This window comes from Pipistrellus hanaki, assembly GCF_964339955.1.
Source record: "Pipistrellus hanaki genome assembly, chromosome: 9".
NCBI lineage: Eukaryota > Metazoa > Chordata > Mammalia > Chiroptera > Vespertilionidae > Pipistrellus > Pipistrellus hanaki.
Genome location: NC_140511.1, coordinates 79,934,317 through 79,961,966, shown reverse-complemented (window position 1 = coordinate 79,961,966; position 27,650 = coordinate 79,934,317). Strand labels below are relative to the sequence as shown.

The 27,650-nt window shown below is 48.6% G+C and overlaps 1 protein-coding gene across 1 annotated transcript; it reads right to left on the bottom strand.

The window, feature by feature from the left end:
* Window positions 1–847: 847 nt before the first annotated feature.
* On the bottom strand, window positions 848–26,974 carry RBM14 (RNA binding motif protein 14). The gene is made up of 9 exons (XM_084895716.1): window positions 26,527–26,974; window positions 19,176–20,637; window positions 18,225–18,428; window positions 9,395–9,479; window positions 9,258–9,323; window positions 8,918–9,132; window positions 8,080–8,498; window positions 3,597–4,353; window positions 848–1,279 (listed from the first exon to the last, which is right to left on the bottom strand). Exons 1-8 carry the CDS (start codon window positions 26,861–26,863, stop codon window positions 3,605–3,607), a joined length of 3,537 nt encoding a protein of 1,178 aa, XP_084751842.1. The 5' UTR covers window positions 26,864–26,974; the 3' UTR covers window positions 848–1,279; window positions 3,597–3,604.
* Window positions 26,975–27,650: the final 676 nt, after the last annotated feature.

The window sequence follows — 27,650 nt, the reverse complement described above, 5'->3', positions numbered from 1 at the left end:
AATCGCCCAACTTAAGACAGCTTTTTCTTATTTCCCATCACCACAACCACTTTTCCTAAAGGCATGCCTAGCATACAGTAGGTGCTCAGTATTTGTTGAACAATTCTGGGAAATGCCCTAATTAGGTACTGCCCTAAGTGTTAAAACTGGAGCAAGAAAGTATAGACAAAAATAAAATCAGGAAGACAATGTTTTTATAGAAGCACAGAACTAAGAAGTGGCTGGTTCTTCCCTGCCCTCACCAATCCATCCTCATTGCTAAATAATCTAAAACTCAATGTGAGGTGCTTTTTTTATGCCATTCATTCTAAAGGCTGAAAGTACAAGTAATGAGGTACTAGTGAATGTTTGTCAGCTATACAAATAAGATGGTGAAAGGTATTAAAAAGTGTTACTTACTGGCCTAGAAGTAGTAGAATGCTGTTGAAGCCATAACCCCACCACCACCACCACCCCATGACATAAAAAGTGAATGTTCCCTCAAAAATGTCCTTTTCTTAAGACCTCTTCCTTGGAAATAAGTCAAACTAAATGTATTGACTGGGAAGCTGGGATGGTAACAGTAAGGGGCGGGAGATGACTTTCTCAAGCAGGAAAAGACCTACAGCTCAAAACTACTGGTAAGCAATTAGTTTTACAATTTCAAGGTGGACCGATGGGGGTACGTAAGTCTTTACTGGAATAAGGCTGCCTGGCTCTGTCCTTCTGTATTAACCCTTTTACCTTTTACCATAAAGAAAGTAAACAGTGATGTCCTCCCAGAGCTGAATGTCAAACTTTACATCCTCCTCTCTTTTCCGGGGACAAATGAGGCCAAACAAGAACTCTCTCACAGCACACATATTCCTAAGTTGAAAAACCATTTATTTCACTGGAAAGAAAAACAAAGTGATCCAACTCTTTGTGCCACCTGCCACAAGCCTTTGGGCCAAAGACTCAGAGGCAGTGACACGCTCACCAGGGTCATTCCCAAATCCAACACAGTTGGAAGCAGGAGGTGAGGAGATGGCACAGCCCCACCAGTTTCTGCACTCAACGAGGCCTGCTAGGAACAGAACATGAAAGGGAAGCTACAGAAGTATTGAAGGACAGGAAGAACAGGAAGATGGGCAGGAAGGAGGAAAAGAAGAGGTGGTCTGAACTTAGCAAGGTAAATTAAGGTCCACGATTCCTGAGGGACTGAACGCACAGAGCCGAGAACTTCCCGGAGACGGGTACCATGAAGGGCGTATTCTCATGCACAACCGCAGCGTGGGATTTCAGCCCACACACATCCCACCTGAAAGAGAGCACAACACAGGGGCTTTACAGCAAAGCTCAAAAGGCCTTTCCCACTTAAAACCTCCAAGAACATCTCTACAAAGTCTGGTAACATGACTTCCGTAAGTTTACTTACTTGTACCCAGCTCCAGTATGTATCACAATACTCTCTAAAGGGGAAAAAGCCTGGAGGCCAGAGAATAACTAGGAAGGCCAAGCAATCCCAGTCTGGGGCTTTTCTTTAGAGTAAATTTTAAGTTTTCTTTCATGAGAGTAGGTAAAAAATTGCATTTCCCTTGATGTTAACATTAGCATTTCTCAGAGAAAGTAATTCCACGTCACCAACTGTATGTAGAAGGCAGGGAAAAGGGAAAGGTTCCAATTAGCTCTCTGGGGTAAAAAGTCAAAAGTATGTTTGAATCTGGGAGTTACTACCAAGGTCCAAGTTACTACCAAGGTCCAAGTTGCAGACCATTCAAAATCGAGGCAAAAGCAGCATCAATTCAACAAACTGTAAGACCTGAGGACATCCCACTCTGCTTAAGAATGTACTAGAGGGCATTTGTGGACTATACACAGTTTCTTTTCCAGCCCTGAGTAATTTCCTACCTAATAACCCTAGGCAAGTTACATACCTTCTGCCCAATGTGTGGGGCACACTGGGGAATGCGCAAAACGAAAGGGCATTATGAATCACCCTTTAATGCAACAGCAATCTCAGACACCTGGAGCCCACGCTGGCAAGCATCACAATATTCTCCAGTAAAACCAAATGGCTCATGGGACTCAAAATGTGTAGATATAGGAAAATGCCAGAGGACTCGAGGTAGAGCTGGTAGTTCAAGAGAATTAAATGCCCATAATTAGTGGGAAAATCTAGTTAAGGCAGCGATTTTCAGCTCATGGCACACATAAACCGATTACTAGAATTCTGTGGCACACCAAAAAGTGTACCTTTTGTCCAGCTGACAAAAAATAAAGGTATAATTTTGACTCATTCACCCTGGACAGCTACTGTTGTGCTGGCTGTTATTTTTATCATTTAACCTTCTAAGGCAGCGGTCGCCAGCCACACCTGCTGCTCCAAAGGTTTCCCAATGGTCGCCAACCTTTTGGACCTCACAGGCTACCAGCTGGCGACCACTGATCTAAGGGAAAAGAGGTCAGTGTATTATGTTTTTAAAACTCTTGAGCATATGGATTGAAAATCACTGGCTTAGCCGAAACCGGTCTGGCTCAGTGGATAGAGCGTTGGCTTGTGGACTGAAAGGTCCCAGGTTTGATTCCGTTCAAGGGCATGTGCCTTTGGTTGCGGGCACATCCCCAGTAGGGGGTGTGCAGGAGGCAGCTGATCGATGTTTCTAGGTCTCTATCTCTTTCCCTTCCTCTGAAGAATCAAAAAAATATATTTTAAAAATGTGTATTAAAAAAAAAAAATCACTGGCTTAAAGAAAAACTCCCAACCCTGGAGAATAAAATTAACAGGTGTGTATACATAATATCTATCTTTAAGAAGTGGAGAGATGTCCAATCTAACCCTGTGGGGACAGTTTATAGAACAAAGTAAACAGGTTCTTACAGGACAGATTCTAAGATAAAGCAATGGAATGGGTGCACTCTTCAGGAAATGAATCTTGAGCTGTGTGGAGGAGGAGGTTTGAGTCTATGCCCTAGATTCCTTATCGAACTCAATTTTATAAATTAAAGATACCCTTTCTCCTCTCTGCCCCAACCTAACATCAAATAAGGTTTTTTATAAAGTTCATAGTGGATGAACTGTTCAGGAATGTCAGAAATATGCTGCTTCAAGATTGTGATGCTGCCATTTGGGTAGTCTTCATAGTAACTGGGACTTGAGCAGTGATGACCAGTTAACTATACAGTTATCGATTTTATCACTACAGGTCATAATCAGACCTGTCACACATTACAAAGCAGAACAGGAACTTGCAGACCTTAGTAATGTCACATACCTAGAAATTTCAACAAAGGCTCTGAAAAAAAACAAAACACCTTAGTCTAAATGTCTGGGTCTTAGTTTCAGTTCATTTATAGCACATAGGTGTGACCCAAGATTCATCTCACCATTCTGTTTTTCCAGACACTGAATCAGATGGACTCCTACTACCAGGATCCCTGGAAAAATAGCTGTGAGTGGTAAGGGTGTTTACATATTTCAGAAAGTTAACTCGTTAGGACTTTTTCCTAGCCTCTGAACCATGCTAGTTACCTTACCTTAACCCTGCAAAAGCAAGCAAGCAGAGCAGCCTAACTGGAGCCTTTAGGCTGTAGGAGGGACGGCAAAACCAGAACAGGTGACACCCCACCGCTCTCACCTCAAGCTTTAAAAGGCTGAATACCGCGCCCGATCGTACTGCGCCCGATCGTACTGGGACCGATCTGCATACTGTGCCCGGTCTGCGTACTGCGCCCGCTCTGCGTACTGTGCCCGGTCTGCGTACTGCTCCCGCTCATACCGGGCCATGTTGTACAGGGAATTCCGCGCGGCCGCTGAAGCTTGGGACAACTGATTGTCATGCCCGTAACCGTAGCCCTCTCCAACAGTGGGGACTGGGGCTGTAGCGCGACGCAGGGGGCTCCGATCCCGCCCGTAATATGAAGAGGAAGCTGCAGTAACAGCAGCAGCGGCTGTAGCAGCAGCTCCCGAGGTCGGCAACAGGTGTCGATCGTAGGGATCGAGAGAGGTGGAGGTGAGGTGATTGGCCATGGCTGTGTTCTGGACTTGTGGCAGCTGGGACAAGGTCTGCTCTGCGTAATTATACGCGGAGGCAGCTGCAGCCGCCACCGCCTCATAGGAGCGGGCGGCACGGCAGCGCTTGTAGTAGGCATCGAGCGCTCCGTACGCGTTGTTGTAATACAACGACTCCCCATAGCTCATGGTGTAAGGTGTGCGCACGGCTCCGTATTGCTCATTATACTGCTCGGTAAAGTCTGCCACGCGGCCCGAACGATCTATCGGACACTCTTTGGACCAGTGCCCCTCTTTCCCGCACCGATAGCAGCCGCTCTGGTCTCCCATCCCGGGCGCAGTCCTAAGCCGGCTGGTGGACAACTGCACGTGCATTCGTTTGCCTTGAAGAAACAGATGCAAGAAGGGTTGCTATCACTCTTAGTCATAGCCCCGGCCCCTACCCCCGACACTGGTCATAGCCATGGCTTACCTCCACAATGCTAATGCAGGACTCAATGCCAGGTGTGTTTTTTTTATAAAGTCCAATAAATAAATTTAGTATAGTGACCTGATTTCAGACAAAGATTAGATGAAGAAATGTTTCCACTCTAACACCTAACACCAGTGTAATGCTTAAGAAAGAAACCACTCTTGCACAAAAACAAGTATCTCATTCTGTACCAAATAACTGTGTATAAAAACTCCTCTGAACAGTGGACCACCAAATGTCAAAAGAAACCACAAGATTGCTCAGCAAGATTCTGGAACTCCCATCTTCACTATCAGAGGCTCTGATTTCATTAAGCAAAGGAATGCAAAGACTAGCGCCCCCAGACTTCCGCCCCTCTCCAAAATCAGAGGGAATAAAAAGACTCTGAAGTTAACCCTAACCGAGGCTGATCCAGACTTGATCACTGAGTGTGACAGGCGATTTTCCGATTTTGGGGAAAACGCTCATGAACTGGGGGAAGAAGAGTGAAATACCAGTTGAAGGACCGCCCACTCATTAACTGGTTCTGCCATTCCTCCTAACAAGGGTACTTGACAATCTGACAACTAACTTAGATGACCCCTCGTGGAATCAAAGGAACCAGGACCGAGTTCTCAAGTTGCCTGAATTTTTAAAAAGATTATGAAAAATATGGAAGGAAGGATGTGAAAAGTGAATAACCAGTAATATTAGTCGGTGGACCAATCTGTTCATTTTAGCAAGGTTTAAAGTACTTTTCCCCTTTAAACTAGGGATCTGAGATTCTAAGAATATGCACTTATTACTATATTTTTGACAAAAATTACAATTTGCATTCAGGAATGCAAAATATCACTTCTGAAAACCTAACCAAAAAGAAAGCAACAACAAAAACATTTTTCTCTAAAAGTTTAAATTAAAAAAAAAAAGTTTAACTTTTAAAACTTTTCACAGAAGCAGTTTCCACCTTACATGATCACCAATTTAATGGTAAGCAAAAGGCCAGCAAGAACTTTCCAACGCTACTGGCTGTGATGCAACCAAACATGCAGATGTCAACGAAGTGAAGGGTGAGAACTAGGGGAGAGTCAACAGGTCATCTGTTCATTTAACATTACAGAAAGTAATAAATACACAATTTCACCTGCAAAATTAAAATTAGGTTATGTGAGGCTAGAAAAGGAAGAGGCAGAGGGTCAAAACACTAAAAAAGCCATGGTTACACATTGGTGAGTGTAGGCTGCAGGTTAAGAGTTAAGATGAGTGCTTTAAGGTGCTAACCTATGTCCCTCTGGCATTTGCCCACAAGGCCACTTGGCATCCAACAAAATAAAAGAAATAAGTGTAACCAAGTAACCAACCAAGTACATCCAAGATATATAAGATCATTATTAAATGTCCTGAGATAAGCTAGTTTTTAAAATATCTATATGTTGGCCCTGTGGATAGTGTCAGTCTGTGGACTGAAGGGTCCCAGGTTTGATTCCAGTCCCCAGTGGGGGTGTGGAGGCAGCTAAAGTTTCTCTCTCATGGATGTTTCTAGCTCTCTATCCGTCTCCCTTCCTCTCTGTAAAAAAATCAATAAAATACATTTAAAAGTAAAAATAAAATAAAAATCTCTATTTTTTATGACAAACAATAAATACAGTTCACCCTTTAACAAAATGGGTTTGAACTGCATGGGCCCCCTTATGTCCACAAAATTCAAACCAATATTGTCCCAAGAGCCAACTGTATTTTCAACTGAGGGTGGGAATCCACTTATGCAGAAGGCCAACTGAAATACTAGGATTTTCGAATGTGGAGTGAGCCAGCGGCCCTAAGCCTCGTGTTGTTCAAGGGTCAGCTCTATACCCAATATTGAGAAACTGAAACGGGAAAGGACCACTAATATAAAATGTTATTCTACATAAAACTCTACTAGGCAGCATTAAGGAGAATGGCAGATAGTAAGAAAAATAGGACAAGAATAAGTATAGGTAACAGAGAGCCTGGAGTTCAATGCTAAAGGATTTGTCCCTCCTTACACAGAACTGCTACAAGCAGACACCACCACCTCTTCTGTGACTGCACGTAAGTATAAAAGGGTGTCCAAAAATTAGGTGTCAGGCCACAAATCCTCCACAAGAGCTGCGTTTTCTCCCAATTAAGTTGTTGACACGAAATAATTCTCAACTTACCAATTAAAAAGGAAAACAAGCTAAACTCTAGAGACCTGTGACATTTCTCCTCAATAATTAAAGCACAGCAACACCCACGATTACTTGGGGGAACGATCAGACCTCCAGCTCTAAGAAAGGTCCAATTTGAGGGAAATAAACAGCAAAGATAGCAGCAACAGGAAAAGCAGCGGCCACTACCTGGTTTGGACCAAAAAGGTTGGAACGTAGGTTAAAAGTGTAGCAAGGAGTTGTGGGACTAACCCAATAATTTACAATCAAATGGAAAGGGCTTTTTTGACACTGGGGGCAAAGGGGGTAAAAGAAGAGTTAACTCACCATGGTTACCACCCCCTTCACGATTGCTACTCTTGGCACAGATTAGATCTTAAACCAAGAAGAGCCACCTTCCAAATACAGTGACAGTGCAAGCATCACTCACACCGCCCTTCAGGCACACTACAACAATCCATCCAGTCACCCCTCTGTTCAAGAAAGTGCTCTATTCACGAAGGACTGTACAGTCCACCCTCCCCCAACCAGTGAGAAAACCCTGCCACTACTGCCTCCCCCCATATCTCAGTACCTCCTCCTCAGAAATCCTGAAACTAGCCTTTTAATTGTAAAGTGGCCTCATCTTCAAAACAAACAATCTTGGTAACAGCACCAGAAGCAACCCTTTAAAAACACCTGAAGGGTTTCAGGGTTTGGGGCTTGCGTGCTCGGTCTCCAGTGTAGGTGTGCAGGAGACAGCCAATCAACGATCCTCCCTCATCATGGACGTTTCTATTTCTCTCTCTCTCTTCCTCTCTGAAATCAATAAAAATATACTTAAAAAAAAAAAAAAAAGACACCAATTATCTAAAGACTAATCATCTTTACTGAAAAATTATGAATTGGGATGAGGCGGAGAGTTTAACAGGGATTCTACTCTTAAATGTGTTGCTGAAACATCTTTTGCCAGTTTCTTCGAATAAAAAAATGATGCATAAATCTGATACTGGCATACCTTGCTTTATCATGCTTTCAAACATTTTTCTTTTTTTCAAATTGAAAACTCTCCACCACCAAAAAGATTGCAACTCGCTTTGACTCCCTTTATTGCCCTACTGCTTCACTGCAGTGGTCTGGAACTGAACTGAGTACCTCCCAGGCAGGCCTGTACTGTGCTGCCCGCCCCCTGCCCTTGCCCCCAATACAAAATCACTAGGCAACCCTTAAGAAAGGAATGCTGCACTAATAGGCAAAAAAAAAAAAAAAAAAAAAAAAAAGGCCTTAGGGGCTCCAAACTAAAGCCAAATGGCTTTTCCTCCCAGAGCCTTGATTTGCTAAGGTAAAGCCTCTAAACCCCAAGCATTCTTTCAGGTCCATTACTTACTCTTCGCCATCAGCCAGCCAGCCACCAGCTGTATTTCTCCACCCCACACCTCCCTTGATCGATCCAGCCTACTTTCCGCACCCAGCCTGTGCTCAGCCCTCTTCCCCAGAGGGTGGTTCACCTTGAAACTCTGTGTTGTCAAGGCCCCTGATGGCCTCGACCGCGTCCTCGGCCCGCTCCATGTGGACGAAGGCGTAATCTTTCACGATGTCACATTCGATGACCGGGCCGTACTCCTCAAACTTGGCCCGCAGCTCCTGGTTGGTACAAGTGGGGCTGATATTGCCCACGTGTAACTTGGTGGAGGTTTTGCTCTTGTTCTTGCTGGCCTCCACGTTGATGTTCACCCCGTGCAGCTTGTAGTGGTGCAGGTTGCGGATGGCATCTTCGGCCGCCGTCTTGTCCTCTATGTGCACGAAGCCGTAGTTCTTAATGATGTCACATTCCAGCACCTTCCCGTACTGCTCGAAGAGCGAGCGGATCTCCTGCTCGGTGGCCTCCCGGGGCAGGTTTCCGATGAACAGCTTCACCATCTCGACACTGCCGGGGCGAGAGGAAACAATTTTAACAAGACCTCGGGCCCACACCAATTTAAAAAGTAATACTGTTGTCTTCTTTCCCTCTAACATGTTTCCAAACAGGGTTCCCTCTCACAAAACCGCCTCCGAGCAATAGCAAAGGGAAGCGGGAATGAGGAGGCCCGTCCGGTGCCGGCTACAGGCCTGAGAATGAGTGTGCCTGAGGGGCCCTAACACACAAAGGACTCGGTGAGAGTGTCACACGGGAAAGGGGATAAAGCAGAAGAGCAGCGCTGCGGGAACTGAGAACGGGCCTTTCCATCCATCACGAGGAGCCTCAGAAAACAAAGGTCTCACCGCTGGCTGGCTGGACTGACCGCCTGAAATTAAGAATCGGCTCTTCTAACCGAGTGGCCACCATTTCCGGAAAGTGGGCCTTACAATAGCGGGTCTGAGTTTCCTTCGGAAGGAGGCCCGGGCTGACGGGCCGGGGCGAGGGGCTGAGGGAAGGACCGGGAGCGCCGGGTGCGCTCGGAACGCCGGTCCGGCTCCCGCGGAAGGAGAAACGCGCGGCCCGAAAAGGGGGCTCCGCGCTCACGGGCCAGACACCACCTCCGGGCCAGGAAATCCTCGCTCTGCGTTTGCCGCCCCTCAGGCTGCGGGAAGCGCGGTCACCGCGGCGGAACCTGAGGCAAGCAGCCGGGGCAGGTCGGCTCGGGCAGGGGGGGGGCGCGCGGTACTCTCGGGGGAGGCCGTGGGGGAAGGGACGCTCTACGCTTACCGCCAAACGCCGAGCACCGAGCTCGGCTGTTACCGGCGCGGCGGCCGCGGCCCCGCTAGGACACTCCTGAAGCCCGAGGGAGTGAGAGGGGATTTAACAGCGAAATAAAGACAGGGGAGGGCGTCGGAGTCTCTCACCCGCACGGGAACCAGCAGGAACTCTTCCTCGCGGCGCCGATGCTTCTGACAAAACGCTAAAATGGCGGCAGTCGCAGCAGTGACTCTGGGTAGAAAGGGGGAGGTGAGCCTACCACCGATTGGCCACTCAGGAAAGTAAGAGGCAGGCGTTCGCGCAGATCCTCTTCCTGATTGGTTGACATGAACGCCAATCACCTGAGAGGCCGGGAAGAGGTGGAAACGTCAGTAACGCCAAGTTCTTAGGCGAAAGCCAATGAGCACCAACCTCGCGAAGCCGGAGTCACTGATTGGGCGAGAGGCTGGCTTGAGGGCGGAACTACGAACGTGGGGCACGCCCGCGGGGCTCGACCCGCCATTAGGTGAGCGCGTTAGGGCCTAGGCGTGGCGGTCTCTAGCTCCAGGGCGCCAACTTTGTTAAGCTTCATTCGCCACTTCCTCGTCCACACCCGACGGTATTCCGCGCTCTCTTTTGCCTTCCACTCCAAATTTCTCCCTCTAACTTCCCAAAACACCCCGTGCAGCCCGGATGTTGCGGACCAGACCTTAATGCAGACCCAAAAGTTGGTAATAAAGAAGCGTTTCACTTCTAAGAAATCAACCTCCCCCTTTGACCAAGATCCATCCTGTTGCCCTGGAGACCCGGAGCGCCCCTACATTAAAACTATGTTCACAGGTGGTAATAAAAGGAACTCTAAACGGTGAATGGACGCAGGTTCGGTTACGGGGTAATGGCCAATGACCGGCCTGGCTGGGGCTGCTTTACTCAGGAGACGCCGAGAAGTTAGAGAAGTTTCCTCCTGGAGTCCAAGATGAAGCAGCAGCTTCTGTATCTGCGGCCATGGAAACTGAGAAAACACCCCACCCAGCCCTGAGAAAAAACTGGAGCAGAAACGTTTCTTTATTTTATTTTATTGGGTACCGTCAGCCAGAGCTGTAAGTTTAAACCCCTAGAATGGAGCTTAGAGAGAAGAGCCTAATCACAATCAGCTACACACAAAATACAATCAAAACGTTCCCCAGAGGGTCCAGTTCCCTCATCACATTTTCTTTCTTGTCCTCTGGCTTCTTCACATAACCCCATATTCATTGTGCAGGCAAGGACCCCTTTGCAAGGCAGCTTTTAGAGGGAGTTGATGAGGGGCATGACGAATACCGGTGGAAGAACTTAAAACATAAAATCAATGAATTGTTCAGGAGGAAAGGATCAGCAGCAGTGGAGATGACAACAGAACATACTACCACCCAAAGCAGTCCCCCAAAAAGGGGCGGGTCATAAACAGAAAGGCGGGTTTTAAAACCTGACAGCCGCCCTGCTGGTGAGGTTGGGCGTTCATTCCCAGTCAGGGCACATGCCCGGGTTGCAGGCTTGATCCCTGGTGGGGATCGTGCAGGAGGCAACAGATCAATGATTGTCACCATTGTTGTTTCTATCTCTCTCCCCTCCTCTCTGAAATATATATATAAAACAAATACCCTGACATGTCTCCAAAATCAAATAGTGGAAAACTGGACAATCACTTATTCTAGAGTGGGAAAAGGTAAGCACCTAAAAACCCCAAACTGGCCGAAACCGGTTTGGCTCAGTGGATAGAGAATTGGCCTGCGGACTGAAAGGTCCCGTTCATTCCGGTCAAGGGCATGTACCGTGTTTCCCAGAAAATAAGACATCTTCCGAAAATAAGACCTAGCACATGGAAAAATAAGACATCCCCTGAAAATAAGATCTAGTGCATCTTTGGGAGCAAAAATTAATATAAGACACTGTCTTATTTTCGGGGAAACAGGGTACTTTGGTTACGGGCACATCCCCAGTAGGGGGTGTGCAGGAGGCAGCTGGTCGATGATTCTCTCTCATCGATGTTTCTAGCTCTCTATCCCTCTCTCTTCCTCTCTGTAAAAAGAAATCAATAAAAAAAATTTCTTAATTAAAAACCCCAAACTGCAATATTTACACGTGTGGTGGTCACTAATATTGACCCATTTTCATTGTGGACTGTGATGCTGATACTGAGTAAAGGCCATATGATCAGTGAAGAAGACAAGCAACTCCATGTTGGAGGGGCCAGCATCAGGAGGTGGTTACAAACCATCTGAACAGGGAAATGTCTGGTAAAAAAATCCTCTCAGCACCTCTGTTTGATCTTCCAAAATATTTGAGTCCTAAATGCCCTGAAGATGAACTTTCTTCCAAAACCCCAAGTATATATGAAATCAGCTCTGTAAAACTAGTAATCTCTCCAAGTCCACAGGATCACAATTTAAGCCAGTTTGTAAAACCACTGCCCAATCCCATTTCCCAAACCAATTATTTGAGTTACCTTCTGAAAGGTCTCTAGGTTGTTATGTTTCCTTTGCCAAGTTCTCCAACTCACTAAACCACATTAAATCATCCCCCTTTTTAAGTCCCATTGCAATTTGAAAACTTTCAAACTCACCCCACCCAATCTGGTTCTTGCCAGAATATCCCAATCTCTTTACCAACCAACACCCCCCCCCTCACCGCCCCAACACACACTCCTCACTACCACTCCCAACTAGGTTCCAGCGCACTTCCTTTTGTCCCACCTCAGACTGTAATGCTCCTTCTCCGGGTCTTTACTCTCCACCCACCTAAAGACATTTCCCGACTCCAGCCCTACCTTGGCACTCTATCCCATGAATCCAAGTTATTTTTCCAAATACTTCAAATCCACTTGAAATCCTACTTGTTTATTCATCTTCTGCCCTCCTCTCACCTTTCTCAAGCAAATACTTGTTCTATAAAGACAGGGCCTATTCTTATTCCCTATGTCCGGTGTTGAATGGCATCTGACACATGGTGGGTACTCAAACTTGTTGACTAAGTTAACAAATAAATGAATGAATGCATGTTAACTTCTTGATGACCAAAAGAAATGACTGGATAATATCAGCTGAAGATGGATGGAATGACTCAGTTAATCTCAGCTGAAGATGGATACTTATTTCTAAAAAGAAGCAGGTGCACTCTAGCTGGTTTATCTCAGTGGATAAGCATTAGACTGCGAACTGAAGGGGCCTGGGTTCGATTCCGGTCAAGGGCACATGCCCACGTTGTGGGCTCAATCCCCAGTAGGGGAGCGTTTAGGAGGCAGCACATCAATGATTTCTATCATCATTGATGTTTCTATTTCTCTCCCTTCTCTCTTTCCCTCTGAAATCAATAAAAAAAATTTTTTTTAAATAAATAAAAAACAAGCAGGTGCCCCAAAGCCAGGAGGTAACCTATGCTACAGTATTTCATCACCAGGATTACCAACTTGACAAATGCCGACAAATGCTTAACAGAGCTTTAGGTAGGAAAATTTATAGCTCAAGTGTTTCCATAATGTTCATCTAACCAACTGTATTTTACCAAGTACTAAAGGAGCTTAATGTTTATACCTGAAAAATGATTAAAGAATTTCTATTTTTATTTTTCCATTAAACTTTTTTTTTAAATATATTTTATTGATTTTTTACAGAGAGGAAGAGAGGGATAGAGTCAGAACCATCAACGAGAGAGAATCATCGATCAGCTGCCACCTGCATCCAAGGCACATGCCCTTGACCGGAATCCAACCCGGGACCCTTCAGTCCGCAGATTGACGCTCTATCCACTGAGACAAACAGGTTTTGGCCCCATTAAACCTTTAACTAAAGACATCTAGTCCCAAATTTTCTACCTTACTACCTCAGCTATAGAAAATGGGACTGAATGTGATGTTTTAAAAGTACCGTGTCTGAAACATGTAGATGTCATTTTACTTATTTTTAATTTGCTGATCGGGTTACTAAGCCCCTAAAAAGTATACTGACTTGTCCAAAGTCATCTAGAAATCTAATGTTCTGTTAGAGTTAAGCATAGTTATATGTTCTGACTGCAGATCTTGATGGAATGAAAGAACCTGGAGCCTGGGCTCTTGAAAGGAAAACAAGGGACAAGTCCAAATGTGGGGAAGGAAACACTGGTGGTGTCAGTTAAATCCACTCAAATAGGAGTAAGCAATCTGTGTTAACTTCACACCCTGAGGAGCAAATACAGTTTACACACATAGTAAATAACCTCAAATTAAAAGCCAGTATTCTTCAGGGAGGTTCAGAGGGAACTCCAATCCCACTCCCAGCTACACGCTCCTAGCCTCCCCTTAATGTATTCGCAAGCCCACTGCCTTTCCTCTCCATATCCAGGAGAATCTGTTCCCAAGACAATGAACACTGTTGCCCAAGAATGGAAGTGGCCCAAGCTGGTGTGGTCTAGTGACCTACTATTCCTAGGTACCTTGCGCTGCAGAATCCACTGCCTTGCCCTAGCCAGGGGTCCTCAAACTTTTTAAAGTGGGGGCCAGATCACGGTCCCTCAGAGAGCTGGAGGGCCGGACTATATGAACTACTAATTCCTACTGTAACACCTTGGCTGCGCTCACTGCCCAAAAAACCTGGCGGGCCGGATCAGACTCCTCTGCGGGCCGCATGTGGCCCGCGGGCCGTAGTTTGAAGACCCCTGCGCCGGTTTGGCTCAGTGGATAGAGCATTGACCTGTGGACTAAAGGGTCCCAGGTTCAATTCTGGCCAAAGTCACATGCCCAGGTTGAGAGCTAGATCCCCACAGTAGGGAGTGTGCAGTACACAGCTGATCAATGACTCTCTCATCGTTTCTATCACTCTCTCTTCCTTCCTCTCTGAAATCAATAAAAATAAATCCACTGCCTTCACTGTTACTCGATATATTGCACAACTACATCCAAATTCCTTTGCTCAGCTGTGTGCTCCACCAGGCCATTCCAACTCCCTAGAATGTCCTAGCTCATGTCTATGAGATGGACAGCACAGAACGATGAGCAGTGACTATATAGGACCTATACTTGTGACATGTCCTCATGTGACCCTTCCAACAGTAGTATTATCCTAATGTTTACAAGTCCTGGGTGGTCCAACTCTTTGATCTACTACTTTCTAACCAAATGATCTTAAGAAAAGTTACTAAACTATAGCCTCAACTTATCCATTTACAAAACAGGTTTAGGAATACCCAATGCATTTGGGTTGCAATTAAGTTAATATATGAAAAGCCTATGCTTCAATAAATCTTAGCTATTGTCTCCATCTTATAGCTGAGAAAACTGAGGTAGAGTTCCTGACATGTTCAAGATCACACAGCTAAGTGGTAGAACCAGGATTCAAACTCAGGAAAACTAATTTTAGAGAATGACCAACACCCCTTAGTCATTCTCTCGGTGCTAAGTTAGTTTTCAATCAAATCCTAACTCCAGAAAGTTTTCTCTAATAACTGACTGCCCCATCTTCTCCTTCCTAACTTATCAAACTCCCTTAGCATTGCTTATTCCTGGAACTAGCTCAATAAGGTAGATCCTGCTTCCCTGGACTATAAATTCCTCAAGATCAGTCCAAAGGCTCCATTACTAAATACTGTATTTCCAGCATGACAGACACAGTATTTCAAATGACTTAGAGCTAGACTTAAAGAACTAAGTCATTTAAGAATTCTTTTTTCTAGGAACTTCAGATTCTTTTATTTTTTTAACTGTGGTGTGTGTTGTTTTTTTGTTTTGTTTTGTTTTTTTTAGAGAGAGACATCGATTTTTAATTCCACTTATGTATGCATTCATTGGTTGACTTTTTTAAAAAAAATATTTTATTGATTTTTTACAGAGAGGAAGGGAGAGGGATAGAGAACTAGAAGCATCGATGAGAAAGAACATCCATCAGCCGCCTCCTGCACACCCCCTACAGGGGATGTGCCTGCAACCAAGGTACATACCCTTGATCAGAATCAAACCTAGGACCCTTGAGTCTGCAGGCCAATGCTCTATTCACTGAGCCAAACTGGTTTCGGCCATTGGTTGACTCTTGTAAGTGTCCTGATAAGGGATCAAACCCACATTAGGATGATGCAGTAAGCAACTGACCTATCCGACCAGGGATCCTTTATGACCTATAGAATTTGGGTAAATATACATTTTCCACCTGCCACCTATCTTACCTTCTCTATTACCCACATTAAATAGCATATTAGTGCATAAATCTAGGACATTTATTTTCATTATAACCTCAGCCATCCCACATTAGTCAGCTTACTTGGCTTAATAGAATATGACCAGAGAACCAACAGTCTGTGTATGGACTTCCATGCAGCTTAACTGATAGGCATGACTAGAAAGGTTGCCTACCCAAAGGGATATCACATGACCATCCAGTGATAATCCCATTATCTCCAGTAACGGGGGGAGAAACCCCAGGTCTACCCCAGACAGAATTTCAAACAAGGTCCAAACCTCAGAAAGCAGGCTGACGAGGCAGGAAGCCTCTGAGTGGTCTTGTTCCAGGCATAAATGAACTGAAGCTTCAAGTTGTAGAGGTAATAGACAGAAAAGTGCGAAGATCTGAAGGATGCTGGGAGCCCATATCCCTACCCCTCTTCCCAGAACACAAATGTCTGTCATCCTATTCACTCAACCCAACCATCTCCAAGTTATAGGACCCTGAAAATCAAAAGTCCACAAAAGCAAAGCATAGGGCTATAGGGTGAACACAGGTGGCATAATTTCAGAGGAGAGGGAATTTTACAACCATCTGCAAGAAAGAACAAAGTGGTAGCTCCTTCAGGCTTCCACAATGAGAAGCTCAGGGCTGAGGCATCCGCACTGAAGATGACAGGCAGAGTGATCATCTAGGCCAGGTCAACCTGAAGAATTTGTGCTAACAATACAGAACTGGCCCCAAGAGCGCATTAAGCAGTTTTCCATAGGAACCCTCGCTGGAGAAAGGAAGACAGAAAGCCACATTGACAAACATTATTAATACACAGGCCACAATCACAGCCTTATAATCAATCAACTCTCATTTTCCAGGGTAACAACCAGAGCTAAGCTTGTTAGCTGAACCCTCAGTGCAGAAAAGTGAGAAGAAAACTAGCAAACTCCCCCCAACTCCAATCCTGCAAAGAAATTAAAAGGAGCAGCGAAGCATCTGAAGGCAAAGTGGTGAGCAGGAAGAAAAAAAACGGAGTTATGGTCCCAGTACCCAAGATTACCCTAGTAAATAAGCATCCACAAGGGCTCATGATTATAAAGGTCATCCATTTGCTTTTGCCCATGGACAGAGAGAACAGCTGGGGAAAACTACTCTGTCACAGGCAAACTCACAGGAAACCGGTGAAGGCCGCCTGAACTCCACTTGACTGATTTACACACCTCCCCAAAATCGCCTTACCCAAAGGAACCCCAGTATCCAACCATTCTTCTTCCAATCACCCATCATTAAACATGAGCCTCCCATCTCATCCCTGGCTGGAATTCCCTCGTTTTTGGCCAGGTCCTCTCCATGTCCAGCTCTTGAGTTAAAGTATAGAAATGGTCTTTAATTCCAGCATCCCTATTTGGTTATGCTTGCACCTCAACCCATTCCCAGAGTCTGTCTATCATGACAGCTTCAAATATAAGCCCAGCAAGTAAACATCTGGAAACCCTAGTAAACGGAGACAGGCAGAGTGAGTCTCAGGTGACCGTGATGATAGGCGGTGGGCAGACGCAGGAAGGATACGCCATGGTGATGTTCAACCGGCAAAATATCAGGTGTGTGACCAGAATCTCCCATACCTTCTTCCAATTGTCCATCCCTCCTTTCTCCAGCCACAGGGCAGCATCAGACACCAACATTCCCCCACCCACTACCGGCTCCCTTCCCTTCCCAGTCCCAGGAGTCCCCTGAGCCCACGGCCTGAAGGATCCACTAGTTTCATAAGCGCCAAAGTAGTCCTTTCCCCGCTTCTCACTTGAGAAGCCAAACCCCAGAACCCCCCTGCTGCAGTACATGTTGTTTCTCAACTGGAAACAAGTCAAGAAAAATGGTCAAGCATAGAGAGAAAAATGGGCAACGCGTTTTCTGCATTGGGTGTGATTAAATCGAGTTGAGGGCTGAAGAAGCCTAAGCTAGTTGGTCTGGACAATCCATTCTTAAAGATGGCAGACTAGCAGGACAGACCATGAGCAAAATCCCTTTGGGCAGAAGAGAAATCATTCTGATTTCCATGTCAAATCCCCTTCCTCATCTGCCCTGGGTTCTGTGGCTGCCTTCCCTTTGGCCATCATGTCTTCCTGGATGTCAAACTGGCTCCTCTGAAACTGAGTGCAATCAAGACAATGACAATCAGGTTTCCAAACTGCAAATTGCCCCAAGTTTTATTTGTAGTCCATACAAAAGGGGAAAAAAATTAAGTTTTTCTAACACCACCTACTTGAGGAAATAGGGAGTGGGACTGTGCGGCTCAGCGTCAGCTAGAACATCAGGAGTCGGTAGGAATTTGGACATAAACCAACTGACTATCCCAGCAGGAACTCAGTCTCAACACAGCCTTAGAGGGACAGACAGAGTCCCCTGGACTGCTGGCACAGCTTGGCGTGTAGGAAATGGTTAAGCTAACCCTTTCCTGGTCTCCGTCATAGCTAAAAAGAAAAAGGCGCCGCGACCTCCGCTGCCGGTTGATTTCCCATCCAGACAACCTTAAACGTCGCGCACAAAAATAAAAGGGAGCCGGGAAAAAATAAAAACAAAAGAAACTCCCATCTGGGAGATGGGAGGCAGGGGAACCGCAGATCTAGAGCCAGTAGCAAGATTTGCTGCTGAGGCGAAGGAACAAAGTAGGTTACTACCAAACACTCAAAAGGATCGTCTCCTGGGAAGGCCCACATGGTAGAGGGGATGAAAAACCACAAGTGGGAGAGGTGTGGGCCAGTGGTTTGAACCCAGGTCTGCACCCTGCCCCACTTCTCTCCTTCCCTCCCTGTAACGCCCGGCCCCAGGACGGCCCTACATGCGGCGCTGGTAGCCAGAGTGCATTTGAGCGGCCCGCAGGTAATCATTATAGGAGCCCGAATAGCGTGCGTAATCGGAATGAGCATCGGGCAGGCGACGGTAATCCAGCGAGGACTTTGTCGGCGAGCGGCGGAACGAAAGCTGCGACTCTGATAAACGGCGGTAATCAGAGAGCTCGGCTAAACGCCGGTCGGAACCATACCTAGTCGAGAGAAGAAGACAGTTGGTGAATGAGACAATTGAGGGGAGGGCTCCAGGTGGGCATGGGGGAGATGCCAATGGGGATAGGGAGGGTGTGATCACACTGGTTCCAACAGACAAGAATTTGTCAGAAGGCTCAGCACCCTATCCAGGGCAGGAAATCAAGCCTGGCTCAGCTCAGTGGGAAGCCAAGCCCGCACTGAAGCCCTCCCCTCTGAACTGGCCACGGTGGACTGTGGTCGGTATCCCAAACCACAAGCTATCCCCTCCCTCGGGTCCTGCGCAGAAAGACCGTGGTTGTTTACCAACAGAACGGCGGACGAAAGCAAGGTCCCGCTCCCCCCGAGTGGACGCACCTCGTACACCGTGCCTTCAGCCAATGAGTGCCAACCCTCCCCCACCAGAGCCAGGACAACCACAGGACAGGCCACGGATCCTCCGGACGGTGGGAAAGGCTGCAGGCCACAGTCTTGCAGGCCGTGGCTCCAATGGCAGCCGGGGCCAGCCTAGACATGTGACCCTTTTCCCGGCCTAACTAGCTGGTACCACCCCAGGCTGAGCACTGGGCTCCACCTGAACCCTGGTGACCAGGAAAGTTCACACACACCATCCCCTTCAGCCTTTGGACATCCCACGGGAACAGACAAGATCAAGGGAGGGACCGATGGCTCCAGTTTCCCTCCCATGCCAACCTCAGCCCCCTGACCTAAGCCCCAGCTGGGGGCAGTGGCAGGGGGGCATACAGTACCTTTTCGACATGGCGACAGCCTTTTTGTAGGGATCGTCGTAGCTGGCCCGGGGTGGGGAGAGGCGGGTACGCTCATAGGGCGGCGGGGTGCTGTTGGCGTTGGCAACGGCCCCCTGGGACATGGATAGGTAGGCTGCAGACGGCTGGCCTGCCCCGTCATAGGCACTGCCCGGCTGGCCGCGGTAGGAGGCAGCAGCCTGGGGATGCTGCTGGGCAGCATAAGAAGCAGCCAACGAGGCCGATGACTGAGTGCGGTAAGGCCCTGCCAGGGAGGCCGAAGGCTGGGCCCCGTACGCAGCGGCAGCACCGTAGGAACCAGTGGCCGCAGCAGCTGACTGAGCCCCATAGGAGCCTGACAGGCCCATTGATGCTTGAGCCCCGTAACTATTCAGCTGTGTCTGAACAACTGGCTGGGCCCCATAGGACCCAGCCATGGGGGTAGCGGCCTGCGCGGCGTAGGCAGCCGGCTGGCTGGCGTAGGCAGCAGCCGTGCCTGGCTGTGCCACATAGGCAGCGGGCTGGGAAGAGTAGGAAGCAGCCTGCTGTGCAGCATACGGGGCAGACTGTGCATTGTAAGAGGCTGAGGCCTGGGCATTGTAAGAAGCTGCCTGGGCCCCATAAGCCAGGGAGGAGGCTGCAGACTGGGCCCCGTAGGAGGCTGCCTGGGCCCCATAGGAGCCGAGGGAGGAAGCTGCTCCCTGGGCGCTGTAGGAGGAAGCAGCCGCACGGACCCCGTAGGAAGAGGCCGCCTGGGCGCCGTAAGAGGAAGGCTGGCTAGCATAGGAGGCCAGGGAGGAGCCCTGCGCCCCGTAGGAGTTGAGTGAGGAAGCCGCAGCTGCCTGGCCCCCATAGGAGGAGAGGGCTGAGGGCTGGGCTCCACCGTATGGGCCGAGCGAGGAAGCGGCAGCCGACTGGGAGCTGGGGCTGGCCAGCTGGCCCCGGTACGGGGCCCCAAGGGAGACGGAGGGCTGAGCGCGGTACGAGGCTGCCTGGGCTGTCATGGGCTGAGTCCGATAGCCGACACCCAAAGAGGCAGAAGGCTGCGCCCTGTAGGCGGCTCCCAGGGACACTGAGGGCTGGGCCCTGTAGGTGGCGGGCTGGGCCGTCAGCGGAGCCACGTAGGAGGCTCGGGGAGGTGAACGGCGCAGGGGGCTGCGGTCGCGACCAAAGAAGGGCGGTGTGGGCTGACGGGCTTGCCCATCAAAGCCACCAGTGCTGTTGCCAAAAGCCTGCTGGTAGTCGAAGGTGGCCGAGAAGCCACCAGCTGCAGGGAATGCCGTATCCCCAGCCCCCGGTTTCTTGGTCTTGTCCCCAGGCTGCACAGCCAGGCCAGCAGGCCCCTTCTTCTGACCCTTGGTTGAGAGTTCCACGTTGATGCGCTTGCCCTTCACTTCTTTGCCGTTGAGCTGCGCGATGGCGGCTTTGGCATCGGCTTCCTTCTCCATGTGAACAAACGCGTAGTCTGATAAAGCAGCAGACAGAGGGTTAGCAATTAGGGAGGCAGGGCATGCTACCCAGTGGGCCCCACACTGGACACAGCAACGGCACCCAGCTGTTGCCAACTATCTCCAGGCCTCTACACCCTCCTCTCCAGGAGTTAGGTCACATACAGAGCTTCTGACCGTCCCAAGCAGCCACCTTTGCCTTTGACCTTCTCCCCATTCTTCCCTTTCCCTGCCACCTCACCCAACTTCCTGGTGAGAGAAGAAAGAGCAAAGATGAACTGCAACACAGGATAAAAATCTTCACAGCTCCTGTAAGTATAAACCAAAACGCAAAACGGTGTCTGGATCTCTCAATTATCCAGTATTCTCTAGCCCAAGGTCACCAAACACTACAGCTCACCTTTGAGGCTTAATACTCAAACACTGGAAATAACTACTTATGTCTTGGCATGATTCATGTCTCAGCCTAGGGTCCAATTAAAGCAAAACAGCTAGACTGCACTGCACAGTGCATGAGATTCTAACACGATCTCCCCTTTTCCCAAAGCACTTCCCAGTTTCCAAAGCACTTCCGTGCACGGGACCTCACGACAATCCTGTGAGGTAGGCAGGACAAAGGATCATTCACCCCATTTTACAGGTGAGAACTGATATGGCTTACCCCAAATCAAAATGTGTTAGATCCATGAACAGAATCCCAACTTTCCATACCAGTCACTACACACAGTCTATTCCTAAGAAGTCAACGAATAAGGCAAGACTGTATACCAATGTGACTAGAGAGGGGAGAAGCTGGACCCCATGTAAACCCACAGGGTGTGGGAATGCAAACCAGGCCCCTGGCTGAGCTCAGGCCCAGGTCTCCTCCGTTCACAGGGAAGACTTGATTCTCAGCTTTAAGGCAATTACTACAGCAAGCAGGCTCTGCTAAAGTCACCCCCGAGGTCCTCACTCAGGATCTGAATGAGCTGTGGTGGGATAGGCTCTAAAATAGGACGCTGATTTTGCTTGGCTGGTGTGGCCCAGTGGTTGAGTGCTGACCTATGAACCAGGGTCAATTATGAGCTTGATCATCAGTGTAAGGTTGCAGGAAGCAGCCGATCAATGATTATCTATTACTGATGTTTCTCTCTCCTTATCCCTTCTCTGAAATCAATAATTTTTTTAATTGGATGTTGATCTCAAAGACCCATGTATCTACCACACAGAAAGAAAATTTTAGGAAAGAAAGGAGTGGGAAGAAATTCTTTATCATATTCAAACTCACAACCTTAACAGTATAAGCAGGATATGAAGAACGGTGATAAGATCATGCTTGTGGAAAATAAAGCCATTCAGTTAACATCTGGACCTACACGGCTACTTTAAGATATAAAGTACCAGGAACCCACCCGTCTCCTATCAGTTTAGGAAATATAGAACTACCTGGATGAAATTAGTAAGGTTCCATTCTTGGAGATAAGAATTATTTTTAATGGTCATAAACAAGTGTCCTAATTTCTAGAAACTTTCATACTGGGATGCCCTCTCTTGCTGCCTCTATAGAGCAAGTCATTTCCCTGAATCTAAGGCAATACCACCAACCGACTCACATACAAATAAGAATAAAATTTAATCAACAGGTGGAAGTCAGAAGTATGGTATTGCACAAGGAATCCTGGGCTAGGACCTAAACGTCTTTAGTTAGAGATCCAAACATCACTGACTTCCTATAAGCTCTTAAAGGACTTATCTATTATTTCTCTATCTAACTAATCTGTCTTATCTACCTCAGAATTAGGAAATTCAAATGAGAAGATAGGCCCAGCCAGTAAAGCTCAGTGATTGAAGCCCATGAACCAAGAGGTCACCAATTGATTCCTGGACAGGGCACATGCGTGGATTGCAGGCTTAATCCCCAGGTAAGGAACATGCAGGAGATGGCAAATCGATGTTTCTCTATATATATATCCCTCTCCCTTCCTCTCTCAAAAATCAATTTTAAAAAAAGAAAAGATACAAGTGTCTTATAAAGTAAAAATAACATGATAAAGGATTATGATAATTCAATCCTAGGAATAACTACAGTCTCATTTCCCACAGATTATCTTCCATCTCTAATAAAACACTAGACACAATGCCACCTGTACGTGTATACTTGGAACTGGCCAGAGATGATAAAAGTACAAATTGAGCCCTAACCGGTTTGGCTCAGTGGATAGAGTGTCAGCCTGTGGACTAAAGGGTCCCGGGTTCCATTCTGGTCAAGGGCACGTACATTGGTTGTGAGCACATCCCTAATGGGGGGGGTGCAGGAGGCAGCTGATCGATGTTTCTCTCCCATCAACGTTTCTAACTCTCTATCCTTCTCCCTCCCTCTCTGTAAAAACTCAATATATATATTTTTAAAAAGTATAAATTGAACTATTACACTCTGTCTTCATATTCCCATGGCCAGAACCTGATTCCTTATCTACCAATTGTGAAAAGCAAAAATGTTCCTTTCCAAACCTGATTGGTGGCTCAGTTGGTTGAAGCATCATCCCAAAAGGAGGCTGCTGGACTGATTCGTCAGAGCATACCTAGGGTGTGATTTGGATCCCCAGCCACTGCGCGAAGGGGAAGTAGCCGAGATGCTTCTTTCTTCCTGTGCCTGTCTGTCTGTCTGTCTGTCTCTCTCATCAATAAACATATATTTTTAAAAAGTGTTTCTCTTGGCCTAGCCAGAGGACACCACAGAATTGTCCTCTGATCTCTCACCTCCACTTTGGGTAGAGTGAGCAAAAAATAGGTGCTGGTGGTTGGAAATCTTGTTAAAAGCAGAGAATGAGCTGACCCTCATGAGAAGGTCACCAACCAGAGAATACAGCGGCAACAGAAAGCAGGAGCTTGTGGGCAGATTGAGGAGAATGGGGGGACCTCCCAGCACTGGGAGGGAACAGTCAGAACCACACTACCTTCCAGGCTAGCCTGAGATAGAATGAGCTGGGAAATAAACACACAACAAAAAGTTTCAATGGGTTTACAAGAACAGGACTGTCTACTCCCTACTTAGTCAGGTTTTCTTAGGAGATCAAGTTGTGAAATTTGAAAATTGGGCTTTCACATGTACAATTCCATTGACCGCCCACCAGAGCTATACACCTCATTTTTTAAAGCCATCAGATACAATTATAACCAGTTTATTCCAGAAATTTCCTAAGCCTGATATTGGAGGGAATAAGTTATCCACATGACTCAATCATATCAGGCTAACCAATCCTATCAGTGAACAGCCACTCACAGGCCTAACCCTATCAAGGATTCCGGGAACCCGACTACTCCTAGGACAAGAGAGAAAACACAGACCTAGAGAGCTCCAAAGACCCTCCACCGGGAGAGCTAGCTCACGGAAGTGACCTGCGATGGAAACGACTGCGTTTAAAGGGAAAGGCGAGCCGTGTTTCCCGGCTCTCCGACTACCTGGTGGCATGACAATTCTCCTGGTACCGAGTTAACAGAACCCCGAGAAATGAGCACTCTTACCCTAAGAGTAAAAATCTCTACCTTGAAACTACAGAGCTACGTATAGAAGAAAAGAATGCACACACACAAAGGACAGGAAAGGGTTTCCTCTCCTTCCTTTAGGCCTCCCTGAAGTCTAAACGGTTCCTAGTTGGCAGGGACTGATTCTCTTTCTTCATCTTTCTACACCCAATAGAAGATAGCTGTGCAAAGTGGTTGTAATCTGCTGTTGCTGGAGATTTTTACTCTACAAATCAAATCGTATCTAAGCTCCTGGGGGAACCAAGCAACTGTTTTCCCCCTGTAAAATAAAACAGCTGGCTTTCCTGAGCTATGCCAAGTTTCTTGTGCTTTTCCAAGGTCTGACAGCCAACACAGATTCAATAAAATGCCCATTCCCAGCCCAAGAAATAAGCTCTTTATAGAGTCAGAGCCAGTTTCTTCTACATTCCCAACTTAAATCTCCACTTCCCTTCATCCCAAGGACGCGGAAAGGCATCAGCGAAGTCTATCAAGCTAAAATCTTCCCCACAGTCCCTTATAGCAATGTCTATCAGGAGGTGTTCCATATCTGCATAACCACAAATACCAGCTGACCACCACTCCCTGAGGAAATCAAGGCATTTCTGCTAATCAAATGTTTACAAAGGGACAATGCACACACAGCTTTCATTCTCCAGCCACGAGTTCTAAACACCGCTCTGCTTTCCCTACCACCTGAAAGCAAGCGTTGACCAATGAGTCCCAAGGAAACTGACCCTGAAGATGCCACTTTCTAGATTCCAATGTCGTAGCCATCCTGCCTAACAACTACAAAAAAATCAAATAAAATAGGTCAATTAGACACAGAATTCCCATAATGAGCCAGACACACTCCCACCCATTCCTGGCCAGGTGCGCACTCTGAGGCCCTTCCTACTCCTTTCCTCCACACAAAAGCAAAAACCCGTGCCCGTACAGCCTGCCCCAGAGCACCCAGCAGGAGCCTGAATCCGGAGAGTCGTGGACTTGCATGACCTGAGTTGAGGAAAATAGAATGTAGCATTAATGCAGAACAAATAACCGATCCTAGGAGTGGAGACCAATCCTTCACATTTCCCACGGTTACAGGAAGGACAGCAAATAAAGGAAATCAGTGGAAGTCAGCACCTGCACCCACAGGTCTTCCCTATCCTCAAACTCTCCCACAGGGCTATGAGCACGGATCAGATACTCCCAGGTCGCATCCTCAGAGATGGCAGGGCAAGGTTAACTCTGACCTGTTCGCCAGAGGAGCAGAGACTAGCCACTCACGCAAGGGCTGTCCCCCCGAAACGCTGCCAACATAAAACAAAAAGAGCTTAGGGAGCAAGAACCCTAAAAAATCAACGAGGTTCCAAAATGGAGGTCGGGCCTAAACTATGGTGATACATTTTTCTCAAAGTTTAAAAGGCAAACTCAGGGATCTGCCCTGAAGATTAGACTAGCCGAGCAAAGTCAACTAGTAAGTAAACCTGTTTACCGTAGGAATGTTTAAGGAAGACCTCTCACAGGCGCCTCCCCAGGTTTCCCTTCCCTCAGCCACGGAGTCTGTCCCCTTGCAAAATCGCCAGGCTTGTAAAAGAATGACACTGCCCGGGGGGCACAGGTTTGGCAAATTAAGTCTACGGAGAAGGGGCCTTCATAAAATAAGCTTCCTTCCACATTCGAAAAGTCGGGATTTCCGGTATATAGATGTGAAATCGAGTCCAAAGGGGTGGGGAGGGGGGGTCTAACTGGAGGGTGTTGGACAGCGCAGAGTTGCCACGCCTATCCCACCTAACGGTGCTGAAAGGCCAAAGTGGTTAGGAAGGGGCCCCTCTCGTACCCACGAGTGACTATGCCCACAAGTGCCCCAGGCCACAAAACACTAAAAAGGCCCCAGCCCGAGGAACGTCAGAGGGCCCCGTTACCTTCCGCTCGCGAGCATTCACCGGGAGGGTACACGAGGGCAGTCTCGGGGCGTCAGCCCCCACCTTTTCCCTCTTCCCACGCTCTGACCGACGTCTGGGGAAGCGGAGCCATCTTCCCCGATCCGTGATCCGGCTTGCGCCCGTCACTGCCCAATGTCCGCTCGGCGCCAGGCCCAGAAGAACGGTGGAAGGCGCGCCCCCGGTACACGAGCGAGTCTCGCAGGCGCGTCCCCGGCCCCGCAGCTCGGCCCCTGGCCGCGGCTCCCACCCCGAGCCGCTTCCTCCCGGGCCGTAAATGGTGCCTGGGCCGCAGGGGAGGGGGGTGATCCGACCCATCGCGCCCCCACAACTCCGGCCTCGCTCCCGCGGACTCTGCCCCCCGGACCCCCCGCCCCCAAAAAAGCCGCGCAGTGACCGACCCCGGGGGAAAGGGGCGTGGCTACAAGCAGCGTGCCCCGCGCGCGCCCGCCCCCAGGCGCGCCTCCGCGTTACCTTTCACCACGTCACACTCGATGACGCGTCCGCGGCGCTCAAAAAGGCTACGCAACTCCTGGCTCGTGCACGCAGCCGACACATTGCCCACGAAAATCTTCCAAGTGTTAAGAGGCCGTGGGCGCGACATCTCCACCACGAGCGCGCGCCCAGGCCGCAGCTCGTGGCCATGCAGGGCCTCGATGGCGCGCAGCGCGCCCGCGTTCTCGCGCATGTGCACGAAGGCGAACTGCTTCATGACGGCGCAGCTCATGACGGTGCCGTAGGGCGCGAAGAGGGCTGCCAGCTCCTCCGGCGTCGTATCCGCTCCATCGACGTTCCCCACGAATATCTTCATGGCGCCGCCGCAGCCGCCTTCCCGGAGAGCCGGGGCCTCTCCGCAAGCGACTAGCGAGACGTCCGGCCGGCCGGCTGTCCTCCCAGGAATGGCTGGCGACCGAGAACCCCGCCGCGCAGGCGCCCCGATTTAGCCAATCAGGGCTCGCATTCCGCGCGCCCTGCAGCCAATCAGAGGGCCGAAGGAAGATTGTACACAGACGCAGCCAATCCCAGAGGGCCTAGCGCCCGCTCGTTAACGGAGGGGCGGGAGCAGGACGGCGGCGCGCGACCAACCGCCACCGCCGAGGGGAGGGGGAGAGGAGGGCTGGAGGAGTGGGTACGCGAGCGCCGACAGCCGAGCGGCCTAGTCCCGGCGGCCGCCCCCGCCCCGGGTGGAGCCGGGATGCCCAGGCCCCGAGGGAAAACGGGTCAGTCGGAAGTCAGAGCATCTCCCGTTCTGGCCGCTCAGGCCAGACCCGCGTCTGGAGGTGGCGGAAAACGTGTCCGCGGGAAGGCCTGGCCTGGCAGGAAAAGCCCGGACAAACCAACGCCTTCTCGGCTTCCGGAACCACCGCCTCCGGGCCTGTGTAGGGCGAGGGGGGGGGGGGTCTGAGGGGCCGCTGCCCGGGGAGGAGCCCTCGTACCAAGCGATCATTCTTTAGAAACACTTTCTCTGAGGTTGCTTAGGTCCTGGCAGACTCTGGAGAGTCTGGGAAAATAAAAGCACGTCTCTGCCTTAAAGGAATTGGCGAGCGAGGGTTAATGAGATGTAGCCTTGGGGATGTTTGAAATGTTCCACCTAAGTT

Excerpts from the sequence above, each read along its gene's own strand:
- RBM14 (XM_084895716.1), bottom strand. The coding sequence starts at position 26,863 with ATGAAGATATTCGTGGGGAACGTCGATGGAGCGGATACGACGCCGGAG. Across the intron at positions 18,429-19,175 it reads GCTGTCGCCATGTCGAAAAG|GTATGGTTCCGACCGGCGTT; the intron begins GTACTGTATGCC and ends TCTCTCGACTAG. Across the intron at positions 9,133-9,257 it reads TCGGTGCTCGGCGTTTGGCG|CCTGAGGGGCGGCAAACGCA; the intron begins GTAAGCGTAGAG and ends CGCTTCCCGCAG.